The sequence below is a fragment of the Rhagoletis pomonella genome, unplaced genomic scaffold (assembly GCF_013731165.1).
Source record: "Rhagoletis pomonella isolate Grant_MI unplaced genomic scaffold, Rhpom_1.0 Rhpom_scaffold_00007, whole genome shotgun sequence".
Lineage (NCBI taxonomy): Eukaryota > Metazoa > Arthropoda > Insecta > Diptera > Tephritidae > Rhagoletis > Rhagoletis pomonella.
The window spans coordinates 40973347-40996697 of record NW_023458561.1 but is presented as its reverse complement, the minus strand read 5'-3'; the positions used below and the strand labels follow the sequence as shown (position 1 = coordinate 40996697).

General features: G+C 35.6%; 1 protein-coding gene across 2 annotated transcripts in view; it reads right to left on the bottom strand.

Moving 5' to 3' along the window:
• The window catches only part of LOC118742831 (transient receptor potential cation channel protein painless), a 41833-nt gene that overhangs the window by 389 nt on the left and 18093 nt on the right, over positions 1-23351 (bottom strand). The window contains exons 2-5 of one of the 2 annotated variants that reach the window (XM_036475216.1): positions 6141-6278; positions 5893-6075; positions 2174-4153; positions 1-577 (exon numbers count right to left, since the gene is read on the bottom strand). In XM_036475216.1, coding sequence (XP_036331109.1) covers positions 5-577; positions 2174-4153; positions 5893-6075; positions 6141-6200 — 2796 coding nt within the window. In that variant the 5' untranslated portion in view covers positions 6201-6278 and the 3' untranslated portion in view covers positions 1-4. The remainder of the gene's footprint in view (positions 578-2173; positions 4154-5892; positions 6076-6140; positions 6279-23351) is intronic. The other variant, XM_036475217.1, reaches the window with a different exon arrangement.

Here is a 23351-nt window from a genome sequence, read left to right as displayed (position 1 = left end):
TATATTACTCCGCAGCTAATTTATGAAGCAGCTGCGTCATCTCTGCCAATCGCTCTTCAATATTTCTCAACCGCCTCTCCGTATTCTCGCCGCGCATTTTGTCCTGTTGCACTGTTGTCTTCCGTTCGATCACTGCGATTGCCAGCTTCACTGTGCGACTATCCATTTCCGAGCACTTGCCGGTTATACAGGCACAGCAGCAGGGTAGGAAAGAGACGGGTGCATCAAGCAACTTTTTGTTGTGATCACTGCCATCTTCCTCGCTCAATGGCAGGAATGTTGTCTTGGAGTTGCGCACTCCATTTGTTCGCGACAAATCGGGTTTCAATTCAACAGCTTCATTACCGCTGGACGTACCAACTAAAACTTTATTGCTATCGTTCGGCAGTATAGCGATTTGGCGGCCTACAATATAGTTGGAATCGAGATTCATCAGACGACGACATATGGTGCGGAAGGGTTCGTGTGTAATGATAAAACTTGCATGTCCGGAGCGTCCGGTCAAAACTTGTTCGTAGCGTGTGAGTAGAATGGTGCGGCAAATGGAACCGTTCAATTCGGCTTGTGCTTTAATGGCCTGTGGGAAGAGAACAAGGGAAAAATGTTGCCTAAAGTAGAGGTCTTGGAAATAGTTCAAAGAAAGAAATAATAAAAATTAAATAAGTAATTTTGAAGCAAACAACAAAATTGACTTCAATTCTCATAAGAGTACCGTTAATTTGTTCATGAAATCTCTGAGGTTAACGTGGTCCAAAGTTAAAAAAAAAATTAAAAAATAAAATTGGTATTCCGACGAATTGATAACCTCCTCCATTTTTGAAGTCGGTTAAAGAGAGTTGATTGTATAAATACGAATATAATAAATGAAACCCAATTACTTAATTGAACTCAGGGTTTCAAAAATGTAGAACAAGAGGAAAATAATTAGTGATTTTGGGCAGGTGTTAGATGCTAGCATGAGGCCACCCTCCGACTGCAGGCTTCGGTGGTCACATTAACTACGCTGTATCCTGGTGTATCTAAATTTGGTGTCTAAAATTGGCCATGCGCTACACAGATAAGCTAAGACTGCCTGCATGAGGATCAACTTTAATAAGACCAAGGTTCTAGGTATGCTAGCCATGTATTGTGGTGACATGTTCCATCTTTTAAAATTTTAGGCTTTTCAGGTTTAATGTGTTCTGGGTACTGCTTTGTGCCAGTTTCACCTGGAAACTCACTACTGCAATAACCAGGCGCCTGCAAGTTTTCATAAACAGGTGTCTTTGAATGAGTCTCCGTACTTTTTGGCCTAAAATCATCTCAGAAATACTAGCACAGAGCCCTTTGACATCTGGAAGTATGCAAAGAAGTCCTTGTAATGGAATCGACACGGTCGACCGCGCGAAACATGCAGAAGAACAGTCGTAGTAGATGCCTTATGTCGCGCTTGGGAATAAAGGAAACAAAGAGGAAGCAAAATATTTACATATTCAATGAATGGGGAAAAGAACCACATACATATATTTATACAGTACACTAGATGTACACAGCTGTACACACACAGCAGTAAGACACATCTCTTCTACGCGGTCACCTTATTGTCGCCGGCGTTAAACAAGATTTTGGCCAGAGCCAAGTTGGAACGGGTACTGAAGACGCCTTCTATGCTTGTCACGCGAGCACTAGCCACCAGATAAAATATCTGGAAGTAATCTTAAATCTTATACCGCTGGATTTCTATGGTGAATTTATGGCCGGCTGTGGCGTTGCCGGACAACAAATTCCCCATAAGAATCCTAAAGAGAAACGGATGCGAAGTTGCCACACACCTAAACCCAGAGTCGACAGCTACATATGTAGACAGATGATTCCAAGTTAAACGAATGAATGGACAGTGCGATTTACTGTAGTCAACTGTCGGCTCACACTTCCACCCTTCGAGAATGGACTATCACCATATATTCCGACAGCCAAGCTGCTTTTAAAATTTTAAAATATAACAGAATAGAGTCCAAAGTTTCTATCGAATTTACGAGGATTCTCAACCAGTGGTATCAAAATTCTCCTTGGGCCAGAGTAAGCAGTATTGTATATATGATCGATTTCGGTACTAATCAACGACACTACCCTTAGAATACGTACGTACACGAATGACCTTCAAATATCGGGTTATCAGACTCCACTAACTCACCTGTGTGTCACTAACAGCCAGACCATTGAGCAAATTGAAAAGCACGATCGACATGAATACCACGAACATTAAGAAGATCAAGTAGCTGTAGAGTGAATCAAACTCAATGTCACCAGCATCGAATTCTCCAGTCAACATCACAATTGTCTTGATGACCGCTGTGAAGGGGTTGGCAAACTTATTGAACTCGCCACCATAGTTTGCGGCATCCGTACCATTCGCTGCGTCCACCTCACTCCCCTCCGATGGCTTGCCGAATAGAATGTAGAAGCACAAGCTGAATGTTATTACAAAGATCGAATAGAGTGCGAAGCTCTTGATGAAGCTCTTCGAAACGGCGCGCAACATTAGCATGTGAGTAGATATGGAGAGTACAGGCAAAGAGCCAACTAGCAAGCAAAGTTCCAGTGCCACGAGTAGTATTGTAAAAACGGCGATTACCCGTTGCGTCTCGCGATTATAACTCGGTTCGGTGCAAGTCATTATGGAGAGTATGATGAGCGCCACTTCCATGTAATTAGTTGGGGAGCGGAAATATTTTAAAGGCGCCAGAACAAATTGTGTTATCTCGCGCACCAGCAGGTAAATGATGCCGATCCATGAGAACAGACCAAACAGCACGGTAACTGCTTCGTGCTCGCTCTCGCGAAACTTAAGAATTGTGTGTATTATTATACTCAGAGCGAAGAAAAAGTAGAGTAGAAAGTTGATGTAGAAGATGACCGAAAGACGATGCCACTTGAGGAACAGGAAGCTGGTGATGAGTGGATGCTGAAGTAGATGGCGGTGCTCTTTGGACTCCGCGATAAAAGCGATTGGTGGCATCTCTTCGCGAAAGTTTTGCGCGCGCAATTTCTGTGCATGACCGGAAGTGGGATGTGGTATGAGATTCTTAAAATTAATTAGTATTTCAAAGTCATTGTCGCCAGGTTTGCGACCGTTTGTGGTAATGCAACTGTCAAAGTGTTCCTCCAGCACTTCAGGGTGCATGCCATCGATGGGTAGGTCGGAGAAAGCGCTTCGCATACCAATATAGGCGCCATGACGCAACAGCTCTTGTATAACTAAACGGTTACGATACTTGACAGCGTAGTGGAGCGGTGTGGAGCCACTGGGGTCAGATTCATTCACATCGATGCGCTCTGAATTCAGTAGAATGTAGAGACATTTCTGGTAGTTAACGAAATCATGCAAGGGTTCGTCGTCCAAGTGGCCGATAGTGGTGATTAATAACTGATCTTGGCGACGTAATTTTAGATCCTCAAGCGCCAGTAAGGCTTTCAGTGCGCGCCAGTTACCCCAAATGGCAGCCAGCTGTATGGGTGTTTGGCCATCTTTGACGCCATTAATATTGACGTCGTGTCTTAGCAGCGTATCGAATGCTTCATGCGTGCCCCGCTTGACCGATTCCATAAATAGTTGGAGCTTCTGCTCTTGCACTTCATTAGTGTTATTGTTTTTTTCCAACATGTGACGTTCGTAGGACTGCAGCTGTTGCACGAACTTCTCTTCGTCGCCGTTGCGCAAATGTGAAATTAGCTTTTCGAAGCTGACGTCCGCACCGCTCGCTTGTGGTGGTGGCAAAATCACTTCAGGGTAGTCGCGTCGCAGCAATTCGCGCACTTCACCGTCACGAAAGCTGTCCACGTCTAGATCTTGTAGAGAGGTGAAAAGTTGTACCAGTTCCCGCTTCGTCTCCGCATTGATTTTGCGATTCTTTAAGACATAATTGAGCGGTGTCATTTCGCGATCATCGGGCTTGTTCGGAGAAGCGCCATAGTCGAGCAAGAGTTTTATGCAAGCGCTGACATCGCTTTGATTGTCGGCCGCTAGATTTTTGGCTAGTGAATTGAGTGGCGTCAGCTTTGCATAGGTGCGATCAACGTCCACGCCCGCGCTGCGCAGAAGTGCGCTTATAATCTGCGGATCGCGAGAATCGGCGGCAAAACTGATGGCTGACTTCTTCCAGTGTTGATTTAGCTGTAATTGAAAAGAAAAGCGTGTAGGGAAATTAGAACCGAAAGCTTCTTGTATACATTTGTAAATATCACTTCTTTGCTCTACTGACAGGGCAATTTTGGCGATATGGTTTAAAAGATTTTCTTTTTTATCTGTCGCGAAAGTCTTACAAGCTCTTTTGCCAACTCTCATGGAGAAAAGCTTTTTTGACAGAAAGCACTTGTGTTATCATTTTGCTCACGCTGCTCTAACACTCGCAATGACCTAGTGACCAAAGCAATCGCATGCCATTTGAGAGATCCGTAGTTCTTTTTTTAATTTTCTTTTATTTTTTAAATTTCATATTCTTTTAATTTTTATATTTTTTTGTTGTAAAGGGAAAAATATATACATTTTTTAAATTTCACTTATTTTTTATATAAAATTTTAAATTTAACTTTGTTTCTTTTTTAATAACTTTTAGATTTAAAAAAAAACATTTGTATTTTCGAATTTTTTATTTAATTTTTATTTTTTTATTTTCTTTTCATTTTTAAATTTTATAGTTTTAAAAACAAAAGTTTTTTAGTTGCTATTTAATTATTAACAGCCTTTTTGATTTTTTTAAATTTAGTTTTTTAAATTTAATTCTTAGATTTTATTGTTTTAATTAATGTAATCTTCAGAAATTTTTTTCTCCCTTTATTAAAAGTTTTTGTTGTTTTAATTAAAGATATTGATTTTGTTGTTTTAAAAACCAAAAATATATATATTTTTTAATTTCGTGAAATTTTTAGGAACTTGTTTTATTTAGTTTTTCTGTTGTGTAATCAGTTTTAATTTTTTTATTCAAAGTTCTTTTAAGTTTTAGGTCTTATGTTATTAAAAAGCAAGATATTTTTTTTTGTAAGTTCATTTAATTTTTAGGAATTCATATTTTTTCTGTTTATTTTTTAATAAAATTTCTTCTTTTTTGTTTGTAATTTTCTCTTATTTTTTCGATTTATATCTTTTAGAAAGATATAGATAAGATAGAATTAAATATTTTTTAATTTAATTTTCAGATTTTATTATTTTGCACAGAAAAAATATTTTATAAATTTCATTTAATTTTAGGAACTTATTTGACCTTTTTTCTGTTTTGTAATTATTTATATATTTTTTAATTAAATTAACTTTGAAGTTTTACATTTTATCCTAAATAAAAAAAAAAATATTTTTTGATTATTGTAATTTTTTGGGAGTTATTTTATTTTATTTTTTTGCTATTTAATGTGCTTTTAATGTTTAGATTATAATACATACTTTATAAAGAAAAAATTTGTTGAATTTTATTTAATTCTTAGGAACGTATATTGTTTTATTTCATTTAATTTTTTAATTTTTTTTTTTAAATTTTTGATTTTACCTTTTGAATACCATTTAATATTTTGAAACATATTTTATTATTTTGTTCTTCAGTTAATTAAAATTTATTTTAATTTATATTTTATTTTTAGTTTATAGTTTAGTATTGTTTTAAAAAGAAAAGAAATATTAAAATTTTTTAATTTCATTAAATTTTTAGAAACGTTAGGTATTGCCAAAGACAAACAGAATAACGCTAAAATCTTCTCGTTAGCAGATCTTTCAATGAGTCTTTCGAAACACATAAAAGAGCTTGAAAGGTAGTCACCAGAATTGAAATTGTCCTACGAAAGACTGTGGTGAGTTTAACGACAATCGCACGAATTGCCCTGCTATTTACAGTATCATATATTTCTAGCCCTTCCACCACTCACATGATTTGGACTGCAACCACGCCTCAAGCATTCTTCCACAAAAGCAGCGCGTCCATGTGTTTTTAGCGCCAACTCATAGACGCTCATGTGTTTGTCATCGGGTCTGGCCGGATTCGCGCCTTTATCGAGCGCTATGTGAAAATCACCAATATTGTTGTTGGCGAAGGCGGCACCCAGCTCACTCTGCAATACAAAAATACAACTAAATTACTCTAGTTGGACTTTGTAATCGATCATGTGTCAATTACCTGTGGGTCATCTAAGCCACAATTGGTTATACTAATCGCACTGTATGGCTTATTGGACATTTTGTTTTGTGTTTACGCCTGCCACTTGCTTTGATTGCCTTAAAATTTCAAAACTGTCTGCACAATGGTATTGTCAATCTGAAATGATAAGCGGATTATACATTGGCGTGAGATCATTTTACATTGTTGATGGAGGTACATATTTTGCTTGTCATTATTAAATTGCTAAATACTATGAGAAAATAATATATTTCAATCAAGCTCAGGTTAAATAACATACATAAATACGTACATACAAACATTAATAAAGGCATACATATAAGCATTAACATGTTTATACATAGACTTGATTTTATTGCGCCATTAAATTACTAATTGCTGATAATAAAAAATTATGTTTCTCTAAACTTTAGTCGTAAATATCAAAGCGTTTATAAAAATATTATTGTTAATTGCTAGCAGTTTGATATTAAAATGTTCAACTTCATAAAAAAACCAAGAACAAACAAGTTTTTGTACTGCTTTATTCTATTTGTTTGTCGCTGCTACCGCCGTGTCCATTAGAGCATGCCAGTCTCTTCTCTTCTGTGCCAACTGAAACAACAGCTGGAGATGCTGTTCGACAGGAAATAAGTTCAAAGCTTTTTCTTTCTCGAAGGTTCTGCGACTGACTCAAGGTTTTAAGATCGAGACGAGCTGCTGTAAAAATAAGAACGGTGACCTGGTGACAGATGTCCAAAGCACTCTTAAATTATGGAGCGAGTACTTCTCTACACTGAAAAATTACAGTTTTGGAGAAACCAAGTCCGCGAGCACCTAATTGGTGATAACGGTATCGATATTCCGTTCCTTGACTATCTCGGGAATCTTTAATAATATGCCACCTCAGGCGATCGAAAAGATGCTGGGTAAGCTCTGAGTTAAGTACAACGTAGTATGGAAAATGTCCCGCGTGCTAAGCGGCAGAACTGTCGTGGCGGAATGGAATAGGGCCTCCCCCAGCGCAAAAGAGCGAGTTAGCTCACTTGTTTTCTAAATCGTTGCCTTTAGCAACGCCCCGGAAGATCTGGAAAGGAGAGGCTGTCAACTAAACATTTCTAAATCACTTTTTAGTTATTCACACTGCGAATGGCAAAATTGCTAGCATAGTTTTTTTTTTTTGGAAAATAGGCTCTTGATGAGTTATTACGAATATAATGACATTCAAAAGATAGATTAACCTAATTTGCATATGTATCTTTGTATGTTCCTCATATGCATGAGTTCATCAATCAGTCATAATTGTGTGCAAAAATTCAAAAATGCAAAAGGAAGACACATATGCACGAACATACATACATATGTATATTAGACTGTATCACCAAAAAAAGTTGCGGTTTTCCACCGGAATTACAAAATTTATTATATTCTAAGACGTCCACCAAAATATTTCGGAAAAATATTAAGATTTAAGCGAGCTGGACCGATTTGAAAATACCTCCTAAAGTGGAGTTTTTTAAGAATAAATATAGTTTCTTAAAGAACTTTTTGAAAAAAGTGCCCTCAGATGACAAAACAATTAGGCTTAAAAATTCTGCATAAAAATATTTAAAAATCTTTTCAACGCAATCGTAATAATGTGATTTTTGATGCTGTTTTTTTACTTTTTTCAAAGATTGATTTACGAAAAACTTAAATAACTGTGCCAAAACTATTCTGATTAAGACTTATGGCATCTCAGTAGAAAGGTATTTTCCCACTATTTTCATTTATGTGCAAAAAAACTCATTCGTGTCCCAATATTTTTTTTTCAAATACCAACACATCTTAATTCAACTTTGAATGATATTCGTTCATCCTACCTTTCCCTTTCATCCTTTGAATGAGTTTATTAGCAAAGAAATAAAAAGGGTGAGAAAATACCTTTCCAATGATATCTTACAAGTCTAAATCGGGAGAGTTTAGGCTCAGTTATTCAAGTTTTTCTTATACCAATCTTTGAAAAAAGTTAAAAAACAGCATCAAAAATCTCATTATTACGATTACGTTCAAAATTTTTTTTTGATTTTTAAAAAATATTTTTACGCAAATTTTTTAAGCTTAAACCGTTTCGTCATTTGAGGGGATTTTTTCAAAAAAAAAAATCTTTAAGAAACTATTTTTATTCATAAAAAACTCCATCTTTGGAGGTATTTTCAAATCGGACCAGCTCACTTAAATCTTAATATTTATCCGAAATATTTTGGTGGACGTCTTAAAATATAATAGATTTTATAATTCCATTGGAAAAATAGTACTGATTTTTTTTTTGTATGGGGGGTGATGCAGTCTAATGTACATATGTATACATACAACACTCAGTATAAATTTATTAATTTAAATTATTACTCGGACGAATAGTTACCAATAACATTTAAATGAAAGTAGCAAGTTCTAGTTTAATTAATGAGTATGAATGCGCTTAAATAATTTCACATTTAATGACCGCAAGACTAGGTACTCACTGGCCATGCAAATCAAATTTTATTGGGATGGAAAAAATATTTAACATTTTCATAATGAGAATTCCTATGAAGTAACTCTCCAACCCAGCGGCGTTTTTGGTGAGGGTTGGTCGGTTGGGTAAGTGTGGCGATCAGAGCAAAATACATATGGGGTATTCTTTCTGAAAAGGTGGCAACCCTACTCAAACATATTTCCGGCAGTAAAACTTCTTAAACCTCTTCATTTTGATGCCCATATTGCAATATTCAGTTCATCTTATCAATTAAAATAAATTAAACATTTCAAACAGATGGCAACCTTCAACAAAAAAATGTTTGGCTATAAGCCTTTTTAAACCTCTTTCTTTTGACAGCCCTATTGCAATATTTATTTTAATTAATCAATTTACTCAAGCTGCAACTTTCAAACACGTGGCAAAGTTCTAATTTTTTTCTTTCTATATTTTATGTTAGACCGCTAGCAATACATCGGTGCAAAATGCATTAAATTCCATGCATTCGTTTTCGAGTGATGCGCGAACAAACATACAGACAGACAGACAAAGATTCTAAAAATTGTTGACTTGGCTTTTGTTGGCCTAATAAAGATCCTTCATATTATTAAGGGTACTCATATACACGTGCAAGTTTCATATTTGGGCAATTGGGCAACATTGCGCCATGTGTTTCATGAGGACAATTTTATATTTTATGCAATTTCTGACATTTAATTATTTCACTTTACTTAATTTATAAAGTTGAACAATTGAAACTCAAATTTGAGCAAATATTTATGTTTTACCGCAGTTATTTCGAAAAAGCGTTGAGCACAAACCAAAATGAATGTAAACAAAATAGCTGATTGAGGATTGTACAGCACAATGCGCAAAGTTGCGCTACAAAATTGCCGCGCAAAAGTTTCCTTTTTGTGCAAATGGCTTTCCATACAAATTTTGACATTTCATTTGCGAGGGTTTAAATTGCACAGTTTGCCCAGTTTGCGAGAGTTTTGCGCTGTTAAATGAGTACCCTTATTATTTTTTTTTAATATCTATAATATACAGACATCAACCTATTAAAGGTTAAAATTAAAATTTTATTATATGTACAGATTTTGTCAACTTCGTTCTTTTCTCGTCAAAGTAGTATTTTTGTAGATTGTGTTGAGGATCATCTCAAAATCGCTTCCATTTTGAGTAATCGAGCACAAATTTTGAGGGCAAGTGCAACCCCATTACTTTAAATTCATATTTCCACTTCAACTTTTTTAACTTAAGCGATTTCAAAATTAAGAATCACGCATTTCTTTATTTTCGATATTTTTCAGTTGTGGGGGTTGTTGGGAAAATATAATTTTGGACCACCCTAATGTTCATATGTACGTATGCATATATGTAGGTATGTACTATAAGCTGGAGTCTTAAGAAAAACCCAGACAAAATAAATAAACATTTTCAACTAGAGTATCTGAAGGAATGCTGACATCACTACATTTGCTATTCTTTATAAACACTTTAAAGTGAAATGAAACAGGAACTTTTGAATGTACTTATGTATGTACAGTATGTAGAAGAATATGCATATGTAACATATATATATCTAAATAAACTATGCACATTAGACCGTCTCACGATAAATGGACTAAAAGTGAAAATAATTGGGGTATCCACACCTGCCTGGTTATCAGGCTATCCGGTTATGTGGTTATATTTTAAACTCAGTGTAAAGAAATAAAATACACTAGAGAATAATAATTTATCACCAGATAACCCGATACCAGGTTATAAACAGCTAATAATATTTTCAGGGATAAAAGCTACACGTCACTGTTGACGGTTAAAATTTCGCAAAAGTAGAGAATTTCGTTTATTTGGGAAACAGCAATCAGATTTTTAAATACTCGATAAAACTTTAATTTTAAAATTCAAACATTCAAAAATTCTTCTACACCTTTCAGCTTTCGTGGAACAAACCGCATATATATATATGTATCAACATTAGGGTGGGCCTTAAATTTAGGGAGCAGATTTGTACATCAGATTTTGTAAGCCTCAACCCATGCGTCGATGCTACTATAGCCGAAGATATCACATATAAATTTTGGTCCCGATTGGAGAAGGTTAAGACGTGTCGCACAGGAGATAAAGTTCCGATTCCTCTATGGAGACTCAAAAATTTAAAATATTTTCTTTTTCGTTTAATATCCAAAATCGAAGCTATCATTGCCGAAGATATCACATATAAATTTTGGTTCCGATTGAAGTCGGTTAAGGCGTATCGCACAGGGGTCAAAGTTCAGATTACCCTATGAGGACGTCATAGCCGACTTCAATCGGGACTAAAATTTATGGGTGATATCCTCGACTTTAGTAGTATCAATATTGGGCATTAAATGAAAAAACTTTTTTTTTTAGTCCCTAGAGGCATCTGGCCTTTGACCCCTATGCGACACGCCTTAACCGTATCTAATGGGGACCAAAATTTATATGCGATATCTATGATAGTGGTGTTACCAATTGAAGGGGTGAGACTGGACAAAATCGTTCTTTTGGCTTTAAAGACCACCCTAATGTACATACATATACTCGTAGGCTCCCACATGCAATCTTCTTGAAACGCCCACCAATCAGCAGTCAAGTTAAACAAAAGCAGCTCAATTGGTGTGAAGTGCTCGGATAAACAAATGATTCCAGCATTTCGAATGGATGAACATAGCGATGATGCGATAAGCGGCCAAAATACAGAGCAAAAGCAACACTAACTAAAAAAGTTGCAGGCGCAAATTCAACTAACAAAATTCGTTGAATTTCGGAAAGACTTTTTTGGTTGCAAAGAAAAAAAAAAAATTAATTGCAAACTGACATTTTGTATTCACATACTGGCATAGTGACTGACAGAATGAGTGGCTCTGGCGTTGGATAAGTAATAGATATGCACATACTCGTACATTGTGTCTGCTACACAGTCAAATGTTTTTTATGGTTGAAGTTCGACGCGGGTCAGCTCAAAAAAAAAGCAAAATAAAATTTCAAGAAAAAACAATAAATAAACACGAAAAACTATTTTACGGGTAGGGAGTGCGAGAAAGACGCGCCCGCATTTATACAAAAAAAAAAAACTGGCATTTATTGTATGTTTGTATGTACATACATATGTTTATGCGTATCTGTGAAATAGTGAATAGCCGCGGCTGTTGTTTTGACCCCACGTCAAATGCGTCTTTTGTCAAATACATTACTCATTCGCATACAATTTTGGACCACCACTCTGTTCAGCCGTCCAGCTGTGACGCTGGGAATTGCGCGCAACTTCATAAATACAAGCATCTATCCAAAAATAAAAAAAAAATTCAAAAAAATAGTAGCAACACAATGGCAAGCTTTTGCATTCCAACAGATTGTGTAGTTTTTTTTAGCCGTTAAACAATAACTGCTTTTGTGTGCCAAAACTTGTTATCTTCATGTCCTCGTTTAGTAAAAATTTTGAGAAACCATTAAAAGCTTGTTCATCGCTACTAAGGTATGTTTTTGAAAAGTGTTTAGTCTTTTAGTTAATCCCAAAAGCTTATTCACGCTTCATTCAAAACCGCCAAATAGGAGTGATACAAAACAAACAGATGCTTGTAACTGTGCCATACATCATTTCTTTCTCCGTGTACCGAAAAAGTAATAGCTCTTTATTGTAAGAAAGTGTGCATATGGGCATTAGGGCGGTCCAAAGATACAAATGAGTTATAGAAAATGGAAAATAAGGAGACCCGTATATTCTTTACTCTTAACCCTGCCGCCGGGTCTTTTAAGTTTTCAATGAGATTATTCACGCTTGTCTGGTTATCGGGTTATCTGGTTAAAAATTATTATTGTGTAGTATATTTTATTGTTGTAAACTGAATAAAAAATATAACCACATAACCAAATAGGCTGATAACCAGGCAAGCGTGAACAACCTCAATATGTTTTTTATGGGGATAATACATTTTCCAGCCAAGTTTTCGACCAACATCAAAATATAATAAACAAAAAATTTGTTTCAAATACTCGTTGCCCCTCGGGCGGCAAGTTCAAACCTCCGAGTGTATTCTGCCATGAAAATCAATTTATCATAAATATACAATTGCCGTTCGGAGTCGACAATATCAAGGCGCACGCCACAAATCGGAGGAGAAGCTCGGCCAAACACTAAGTGTATAAGCGACAATCTATTATTTATTTTAATCAGGGCTGCAAACCACTCCAAAAAAAAAAAAACGGTGTGGTTCGGTTCGGTGGTTTGAACCGCTTAGAAAAATCTTGTACCGGTTCAGCAACCGGTTCATGGGTATACGGTTCTTACAAATCTATGTATATAAAAATAAAAGGCTTTGTTATTGAAATCAAATTCAAACATCCACATTTATAGTAATGGAGAAATATATTTTATATATTATATATTTTTTTGCTTGTTTAAGATCGGCTTTTTTAGCATAGTTTGCCGTCCAACTAAAACTGAATAAATCCAAGTTTAACACCTTGTGAAAAAATTTTGAAAATTCTTCAAAGTTTCATCTAAGTTGCAAATTTTTGAATAAGAATTTTAGAAAAAATTTTTAAGGTTTAAGTTGATTTTTGGCAATATTTTCCCGGATTTGAATTCTTTCTTGCTGGCGTTTATATGCATTTTCTTCCATATAAAAACATTTCAAGCAATTTTTATATGGACGAAATTATGACTCACATAGATGCCATCACATTCAAAAATGTTTGCAATTTTACCATAGGGTTGCATTTCTTGACAAAGTTGTATATTACAAAATTTGAAAAATGCTTAAACAAGTGGATTTCGAAACGAACCGAGACATTTTTGGAGTGGCTTTGGGTTCGGTTTTGGCATTTCAAAATAAAAATGGTTCGGTTCGAAGCCCGAAAAACAGCGACGATTCGGCTCAAAACCGGTTTGCAGCCCTGATTTTAATAATACATTTTTTTTGTAGAAGCATTGGACCTCCCTAATGTATATACTGTATACATTGTACGTACATAAGCACATACATGTGTGCGGAAGTGTGTAGGCACATGTTTTTTTCAGTCGGTTATATGTATGTGTGTACATACTGTTGACAGCATTTGTCACTTGACAGCTCTCTCATCAAAACAATTTCACTACTCAGCTACTGATGCTGTTGCTGAAACTCATATGGATGTTATTATTTTGGCTGCCGTTTTCTCAATCTGACAATTTAATGAATTTTAAGTAAGCTTCCAGCTTAAAAGTAATAATACTCATATATATGTACATACATTTGGGAACTTAAACTCAGTAGCTCCATTAAAATTGGAACTTCTTAAGCGAAGCAGCAACTCAACAAAAGTCGTAAAGACCATTTAAAAAGTAATATTTTCTCAGCTTCTACAACAATTATTTTTCGTTTTTGGATCTTCCCAGCAACGAACGCGACCAGTTTTAAAAGTTTGGCTTAATTTGTTTTCTCAGCGGTCACTTTTTACCACCTTGTGTGGCCTTTTTTTTCTACAATCCATTTATAAAAGCGGCTATGTGTTAACATTTTGACGTGGTCATATTTTATAGTTGAGCAAATTTTTTGACTTAAATACATACAAATTACTTTTCCACAATTAAGTAAGTAAGAAGTCAAGCACAGTATGAGGAGATAAATTAATCTTAATGATTCACAACTTTCTTTAGTAAACCAAACATATTTTTATTTAAGTTAAAACAGAATCAAAAAGTCAGAAACTTACATACATATATATATAGCGCTTTTCACAAATATATGCCACACAATTATACAGTAGACTATTCTTTACCAAACCATATCGAGTATACAATTTTGTGTAAATTAAAAAAAAAATGAATCCACAAATTTGATTTTTTAAGTAGTTTTTCGAGATTTTAGATATCTTTCGAAATATGTATTCGGGATTTTGTTGAGCTTGCCGACATTTATCGGGACTTTTCAATGTTTTCAAAACTTTTTGAAAATTTTTGAAAATGTGAAGGGGGGTTTTCTTATTTTCGTCTGATTTTCGTGACCTTTCGAGATAATTTAGGATAGGTTATATTAGGTTAGGTTAAACGGGCAGCTCTGCGAAGAGTTCGCTCGGAGGCCGCGAAGGCCCATTGCGATGCCCATGGGGAGTTACCCCAAGCCTATCCCTACATGTCTTCGAACCATTTTGATTTTCTGGCCAATCCTAGCAGTCCTTCCAGAGGAGCTATCCCCAAGGTATACAGGTTCTCGAAGAAATGGTCTCCAAGAAACTTGAGGCGTTTTCCTCGCAGTGCTGGACACTCGCAAAGGAAGTGTTGGACAGATTATTACTCCTCCTCATGCCTGCAGTTTCTAAAGAAATCGTTATGCAGGGATCAGAACCTGCCGGCCATGTGGCCAGTGGTCCGATGTCCCGTTAGTATTCCTGTAAGAAGCCTTACGTTTGGTTTTGAAAGCCTTAATAGACACCTACTGTTGGTAGCTGTTCTAGTCAGTCTCTCGACGTTTGCAGATTATGTGTCGCGTAGAGCTGGTATTTAGGGATCTTCAGAACTCTTTAACGCATATCGAGTTAGTCATTGCCGACCCTAAGGCTTTGATAGCCGCCTGACTGTCAACAACATAAGGATAAGTGTTTTCAAAACTTTTTGAAACATTTTAAGGGGGGTGTCTTCTTATATGTGTCTTGTTTTCGAATTCTTTCGAGATATTTAAGGATTTTTCGGAATTTATGATTTTTTTAGAAACTTTATAGATTCCTTTTTTTCGATACTTTTCTACTTATTTATGTTTACAGAGATTTTCGGGTGATATTTCGAAGTTATAAATTTTTTTGATATCATTCGGGGATTTTCAGATTTTTATAAAATCCTCCATATTCTGGCGCAACATCCTGGTGGGAACTTCCTGCCGGGGTAAGGCACAGATCAGGGCATATCGACCCCTTGCGTTGATTATGCTAAAGTTCTTTTAAATGTTTGAATATCTTATGGCTAGGAACGTTGATATTAATAAGTACTAATTATTATAATCAGTGACTGATACTTAACACAAGAAGGAAGATCTTTACTTTAGTTGTAGCAAAAAGTTCGATTACAATCCTTTTACCCATTTCATAGGCTTTCTGTGGTCATCACTTTTATGAACAAATTTATATGTACTTTAGGATTTGTTATTGAAATCGAACTCTTGATACCGGCCCATTGCCTAAAATCAAATTAATACACAATGAATTAATAAAGACTGACGCGAGTGGAATTCAAAAGAAAAAAAAAAGAGAAAGATATGTAATCAGCTGAAAAGCAAGGCCATAGTTTCCCATACAATTTTTTTTGCATTGAATAAATTTAAAAAATAAATACCCGCATGCGTGAGAATCTTCACTTAATTTAAAGCTAAAAGGTCAGTTACCAAAAAATGTTGCTGAATAAAAAATCGCACGATCAGTAAATGAGGAAGAGAAAAAACCAAGACGAATTAATTAAAAATTTAATTTTGACCAAGATCACCGATGAGCGATAAACGATTTTCACACGATTTTTATGCGTTGCGGGAATTGGAATAATAATGAAGCTATAAGCGAAGCTGTGCGGTTCGTTTTTCGCACAAAAAAGCTGCATAGCTTCGATTTAATGGCGATCTCGAGGAGCCTCCCTGCATAAATTTGTATCTATGCTTGTACAGCTATTAAAAAACTACTAATTATTGGGCGTGGCATTAAACAAAATTATTTTTATATTTTATTTCCAACCATAAATACTTTGGCACTAAATACCTGAAATTAATTGCTTTTGATTTAACTGCCGATAGTTATTGATGGCTCGTTGATGAGGCGTTTCGGCGGCGCCTTAACATTTCAAAGAGGTGTCTAGAAAAGCGCTACCAAAACAGAGAGTCGAAAATTTCATTACTAATCAGTATTTCTTGTTTTGCATCTCTATATTATTTGTGAATTTTTAGGTGATTGTTTTGCATTTTTATTGGAAATCAACACAGCTGTGACTTCTGCGCTCAAACATTTATTAAGTAGCTGCTTGACCAGCAAAACAAAGCGAAACACAATTATTTAGTAGCGCGTAAGTATATTCAAAAATCAAAATTTATGATATCAATGGAATTTGCATAAATTTATTTCAAATATTTTTTTTGTCTCGATATTTCGTCAAATTTGTTTTATGTACAAATTTATTAATGCAAATTTCGTGTTCGATTGTGTTCAATTGTGTTTTCTTGCTGATGATTGTTTGGCTCCTTAGCGGCACGTACTACAAATTAAAGGCGGCATTTAAAAGCTCGTAAATTGTTGAAAATACATACATAAGTATTTTTTGAATTTGTTGCTTACAAAATGAGCAGCTAATTTAAAAAAATAATGAATTGTTTGTTTTTTTCTTTTCTGTGATTTTTTGTATGTTTTTTTTTGTGTGGAGTTAGTGACCAGTCAATTTTTTTGGCACGCTGAAAGCGAGTACTCATCAACAAAAAATAAAAATAAAAATAATATGAAAAAATTTAGGGCTTAAAAATTCAGCAGCATTCCAAATGCGTGTAAGCTTCACTCAACACGATAGCTCCTCATTAGCGTAGTTTTTCCATATTTTTTTGTTTGATAATTATCGGGCATTAAGCTCAACACACAGACAGCTTGACTAAATGCTGGAGATGGAGTTGAAATGATTACTCAAGTTTTAAATTAACCATATTCATCGTTATTGTTAACTGCAGAAGCGTGTTGCGGTAGCCAGATGCGGCGGCTGCAGGCTACTATGAGTTCAAGTGGATTTCACTTTGTTCATATGTATGTATATATCTCATATATGTATGTATGTGCATTAGACGGCATCACTCCCCATACAAAAAAAAAATCGGTACTGTTTTTCCAACGGAATCACATTATATTTTAAGACTTGTACCAAAATATTTCGGGAAAAATATTAAGATTTACGTGAGCTGGACCGATTTCAAAATGCCCCAAAAAAATAACAATAAAATTTTTTTTTAGTTTTTTTACAAAAAATCACTCAGATGACAAAACAGTTTGAGTTAAAAAATTTGCATAAAAATATGTAAAAGAAATGTTTAACGGAATCCTAAAAATGCGATTTTTGATGCTGTTTTTGAACTTTTTTCAAAGACTGGTTTAAGAAAACTTGACTAAACTTTATAGACTTAGAAAGTAATAAAAAATACCTTTCCACTTATAGCTCACAAATCTATATCAGTATTTAAAATAGTAAAAAATTTCATAATGAACTGTTTTTTTTTAATCCCTTTAGAAACCATTTTTATTCATAAAAAACTCCATTTTTGGAGGTATGTATTTTCAAATCGGCACAGCTCACGTAAATCTTAATATTTTCCGAAATATTTTGGTGGAAGTCTGAAAATATAATAAATTTTGTAATCCGGCGGAAAAACTACAAATTTTTTTTTGGCGATGTAGCCTAATGTGCATTTGTGTCAGTGTGTATGTATAATTCCATTATTTTTCTTACAATTGAGTAATTTTCAATGGCGCAAAACCATAACACCATTAAAGCCAAATTAAGCATAAGCAGAGTCGAGTACAAAACTGGCAATTCGTAATCGAAATTATCGGAGTATAGTATTTAACGCCACATTCCACAAACACTTCAAAAAGCCAAATTAGTTTTCTGTACCACTAGTGGTAAATCTTGAAAAGGCCTGCCTGCTTCTTGGCAAAAAAAGTTAACTTTATTATAAACATATATGTATGTAAATGTAAATCACTTTTCAGCTTTTCTTGTCATCCATACAAATACTCTTATTACATTTTTCAATATTTGGGCATTATTTAATTCCTTGGAGGGAGGATCTATTAAACATGCAACACTTTGGCTTGTTATTAAGCCGAGAACACTCAAATGAATTACTCGTTGTATGTCCGAATTGTAACCCTGGCATGCACAATTCACTTCGTTATTGTGCTCATCAACGTTGGCTTGAAAAGTGAAGAAAAATGCTTTCAGAAGCGCTGAAAATTAATTAGAGTTAATTAGTGATTAATTGTACAAATTTATTTCTGAGTGATCACAAATTAACACGTACTATGTATTTTTTATATTACATATGTGCATACAAATGCGTGACATGTGTGCCTCCGAGTCACATCTCTGTGCACACGGGTCACACTGGTTGAAATCAGGGGCAAGTAAGCTTGTTGTTGAAGTAATTACATTTTAACAAGTAAATTGAAAGTGACAGAAAGATGAGAAATGACCAGCTGCACCGTAAGAAAATTTCTGCATTGTACTATTGGAAGTAAGAGGCAGCGTATGCTAGTGGCAGCTAAGAAAAATTATTCTTTTTACTACTACTTGGCTACTAGAAAACTCTATGGCGTAGGAATGTTATAAAAAAATTTACTATTTATTCGAAAGGGCTTTCCTCAAGACTTCCATGGACTTAGGTTCTGCGAAGCCGTGATATAGGTTACATGGCAGATATGTCGAAAAATTACTAGCATCCATAATTTTTTTGGGAGCAAATTCAGACATTACTTCCACAGATCTAATTCATGGCAGATGTGTCAGAAATAAGTTCCATGATAATTTGGTATTACATGAGCCGGTCACTATATATGTAGAAATTGATTAACTCAACTTTTCAAGAATTTTAAATTTAAGTGTCAACCCAGCAAAAAATCGGTAGAAGGCATAGTGTGATAATCCCTTCGAATTTTTTCGCTTTTTTTAGGCATAGCGCTGCGAAAATTTAATATATACAAGTAGCAGTGTAAGTAAGGTTTAAGTATTTTGTAAAGGAATCAGAAGCTTCTAACACAAGCGTAGGGGCCAGGCTGGCGTTTTTTCAGCCAACAAAGGTTTGGTGATACTAAGGAGCCTTGGTATACATAGTAGTAAAGGACGAGGGCAAAAATCCATAGATATTAAAATGTTATGTTCGTTTGTTGTTTAAAAACTCGAGAACGGCTGAACCAATTTGAATAATTTTTAGAGGTAATCAACTATCTTCGTCTATTGCCATATGACCAATTTGGTTCTACGTTCTTTGATCGGTAGACACCCAAGTGGTTTTGTGGATGTTGATGCTGGTGTCTTGTAGTTCTAACCACTATATTGCGTGCCGCGATGAAATGGATCAGCATTTCTCCGTTGTCGAAGGTGTTATAAAAAAGTCTGAATTTTCTGACTAAATATTCTGTCACAGCGTCCTTCTCTTTCGACGCGTCGAGGCGTGCACACAAATTAGGCTGATATTGTCAAAATTTGTCTTTATGGCGATTGTGGCTATTCGCTCACTGAGGGCGGTGAACCTGGAGACAAAGTGCAGGAGTCTCCGCGCAACCATAAATTCTATACCAAATTTGTGCGCCGCAGAGCGAGCCTCTTGCTGCAAGACAGGCACTCGATTGCAGTCGAAAGCTGAGTAGGCGCTGCAGACCTTGGTGAGCCCTTAAACCGAATAAGTCGGAGAGGCCCCACCAAAGCTCCCTCTCTTCTCTTTCTGCCGTGGCACAAGACTACACTCCGATTGCTCGCCGCATGTTGATAGGGATTGAGCATAGCCGTCCAACAGTAACTGAATACCCAGAGAAACGACTATACCCCATTTCTAAATCAGCAACATTTGTTTTTATGTGGCGCGTATTTTCAAAATTTCGGTAGAAAAATTCAAAAGAGTTTTTTGAGAGCGGAAGTAAAAACGGTAACGGTATTTTCAAGTGACCAAATTGTCATACAACCGCTGTCTGTGCTTTAGGTTTTTGATATCCAATAAAAACAAATGCTCCGCAACAGACACATTTTTAAGCACTCACTTCCACGGCAAAAACGGATGTCACGTTCTGTCATTACTGCTCACATATAGCCATTCATATATACATATGTATATAAGTAACCCGAATCGTGCCAACAAACTAGACGATGACCATTGATTTTCACTCACTGTTTTTTGTCCGCTATGGATTTAGCAGTGTACATATGTACGTACATATGTATTTATATATGCAAGTACATGTATGTACGTTAAGTTCGTTACAAGCATGTGAGTAATTAGTTCGTTAGTACGCTTTAAATGACACAGCGGATATGGGCATCAACTAATTGCTGCATAGCCCTACTAAATCGCAGCTCAATGAAGGGGAAGAAGGCAGCGAAAATAAAATAGTTTTCACGATTTTCTATATAATCGTGTACAATAAAAATAAAAGTTACACACAAACGATAATATTTTTATGTATAAGAGTGACCACCAATCGGTGCATGAATTGTGATAAACAAAAGCTTGACAGACAGTTTGCTCCATTCAAAGCGACCACCACCGCCACCAATTGACAAAGTGACGTAAACAACAATTTTGAATTGAGCGCGAGCTAATGTCACAAAGGTTGGGAATAGAAATGTATACATTTGTGTGAGTGAAAACGCAGCCATTAATTTATCTAAATATGTACCGTGTCGAAAAATCATGCACTAGTTAAAAAAATGTTTGTTTCACAACTAAAAGGACTTTGAAAGTTTCGAACTATATTATTTCAATATTTGCGATATTTGTTTTCGGATTTTCGCAGAGCCAGATTACTTAAAGTTAAAAATTGCTCGGTTGTATGTATACGATACATACATATGTCGACGGTAATGTCAGGTTCAAGTTCATCTTAAGTTGATGGGGATTTTTTTTTTTATTACAAAACACAAGTTACTGTGCCAAATTAAAATATAAATAAAATTTGTCTTATTAAAATTTCAAATTCGGGATTCGATCCGAGGACCTCTGGAAAGGCACGCCACAACTCTAGCCTCTCAGCTATTGCGGAAAAAGTAGAAGCGTTAGAAAAACCATAGTTTTGTGCCATATACATTTTCGAATTTCGAACCGGCTCGCAATTATCGGAAAAAATGCAGCTGGGGGGGGGGGGGGGCAACTACCAGTTCTTAGAAATCAGCAAGCTATGTCTATGTATGTTCATTAATTGTTTGCATGCAAAATATTTTCATATCGAACTAGAAGGGCTCCAGATGAGATTGAGATTTTCCCAACAGGGTATGTATGTATGTAAATATATGCATTCATCTGTTTCGCTTGCAAAGCAGTGTCACTTTTCATTGCCACTTTTGTTATTTTTATGCTGAATTGCAGCTCAGATACCAATTTACTTATTTCATGTTCCCACTTACAATACGGGTATTCACGATCCAGTGCATATGGTCTAGCATGGTGCATAGATAGCATAAATAGCATGATTGTTGTTGTTTCAAGTGTTGAAACAACAACAAAATTAGCCAATCATGCTATCTATGCACCATGCTAGACAGTATGCACCGGATCGTGAATACCCCTCGTATCGCTTCGCTTCGTATCGGCTGTGATGCATTGTTACTCGCAAGGCAAATAAATAACTGTCGGACGGTGACCTATGTTGTAGCTTTTTAGAAGATTTTGTAGCTTAAAGAATTTACTAATCTTCAAGATACCCAACAAATTCGTTCTATATCCAATAGTACTTTTTTCATTTGAAAGCTTAACTCCAGAGAATTTTCACCTTTGCTTCCATTTTAACATTTAATCAACTCCCGACTTGAAGCTGTAATACTTCGTGGAAACAGCTTTGAGTAGTTACCCTTGTGTTATCGTTACCTATGTTGATCGATGTTATCGAAATATTGATCGATGATTTTATCGATAATTATATTGTTGCAATTGACGGTGATCATTATAGGTTCAGATTCTCTGTAGCGTTTGAACTGAGCAACACATACGAAATAATCTAGCCGGCCGAAGGACGCACTATTTTAGAAAAAAATGTATCACTCAGATGTTAATTAAAAAGAGCAAGAATAATGATAAAATATAGATTGGCGCTTACACATAAGTTAGTGTTTGGCCGAGCTTCTTCTCCAATTTGTGGCGTGCGCCTTGATATTGTCACCCAAAGCGGAGGGACCTACAGTTTTACGCCGACTCCGAACGGCGATTGTATTTTTATGAGAAGCTGTTTTTCATGGCAGAAATACGCTCCGAGGTTTGCCATTGCCTGCCGAGGGACGACCGCTGTTAAGAAAAAACCTTTTTTCTACATTTTTTGTGATATTGTTTTGACCAGGGCTTGAACACAGGTGCTGACGAGTGAAAGCGCGCACTGCTTACCACTACATGATAAAATATATGTACAATAAAATTATTAAGCGGGGAATTTCGCTAGGTGTCCCCGAGGAAACAAAAATCCGATGATGGTTTGGTTATACAACTTAACCAAAATTTTAGGATATTTTCAGTATAAATAGATATATCGTACATTTAATAATATAGAGAATTATTTCACAGCGGCCGCTGTATTAGAAATGTGCACCACCTACCATTACGCAGGGTCTGGAATCGAGCACAGTTTCCGACTAACATAAAAAAAAATAAGAGAAAAAAATTTTTTTAATAGCGGTCGTCATAGCAATCGCATTCGGAGTAGGCGAGGAAGGTCCCAGCCCTTTGTGCAATCGGAGGATAAGCTCGGCCAAACACTAAAATATTGTGTGAGCGCCAATTTATTATTGCTCTTATTATTGTTATTTCAAAATTTAAATTTTGTGAGAAAACGCAATCAAAGTTTGAACATTTACATATATATCGTTGCCTTAATATAGAGAGGCCCTATCTAAAATTTGTGTGTAAAAACGAATGTTTTTAAGTTCGGAATTTCTTCAAAATTCTGGGTTTTAATAAACATCGAAGCTAATTTATTGATTTAGCAGTTTTTTTATTGAATATACTCTCCTTATTAAG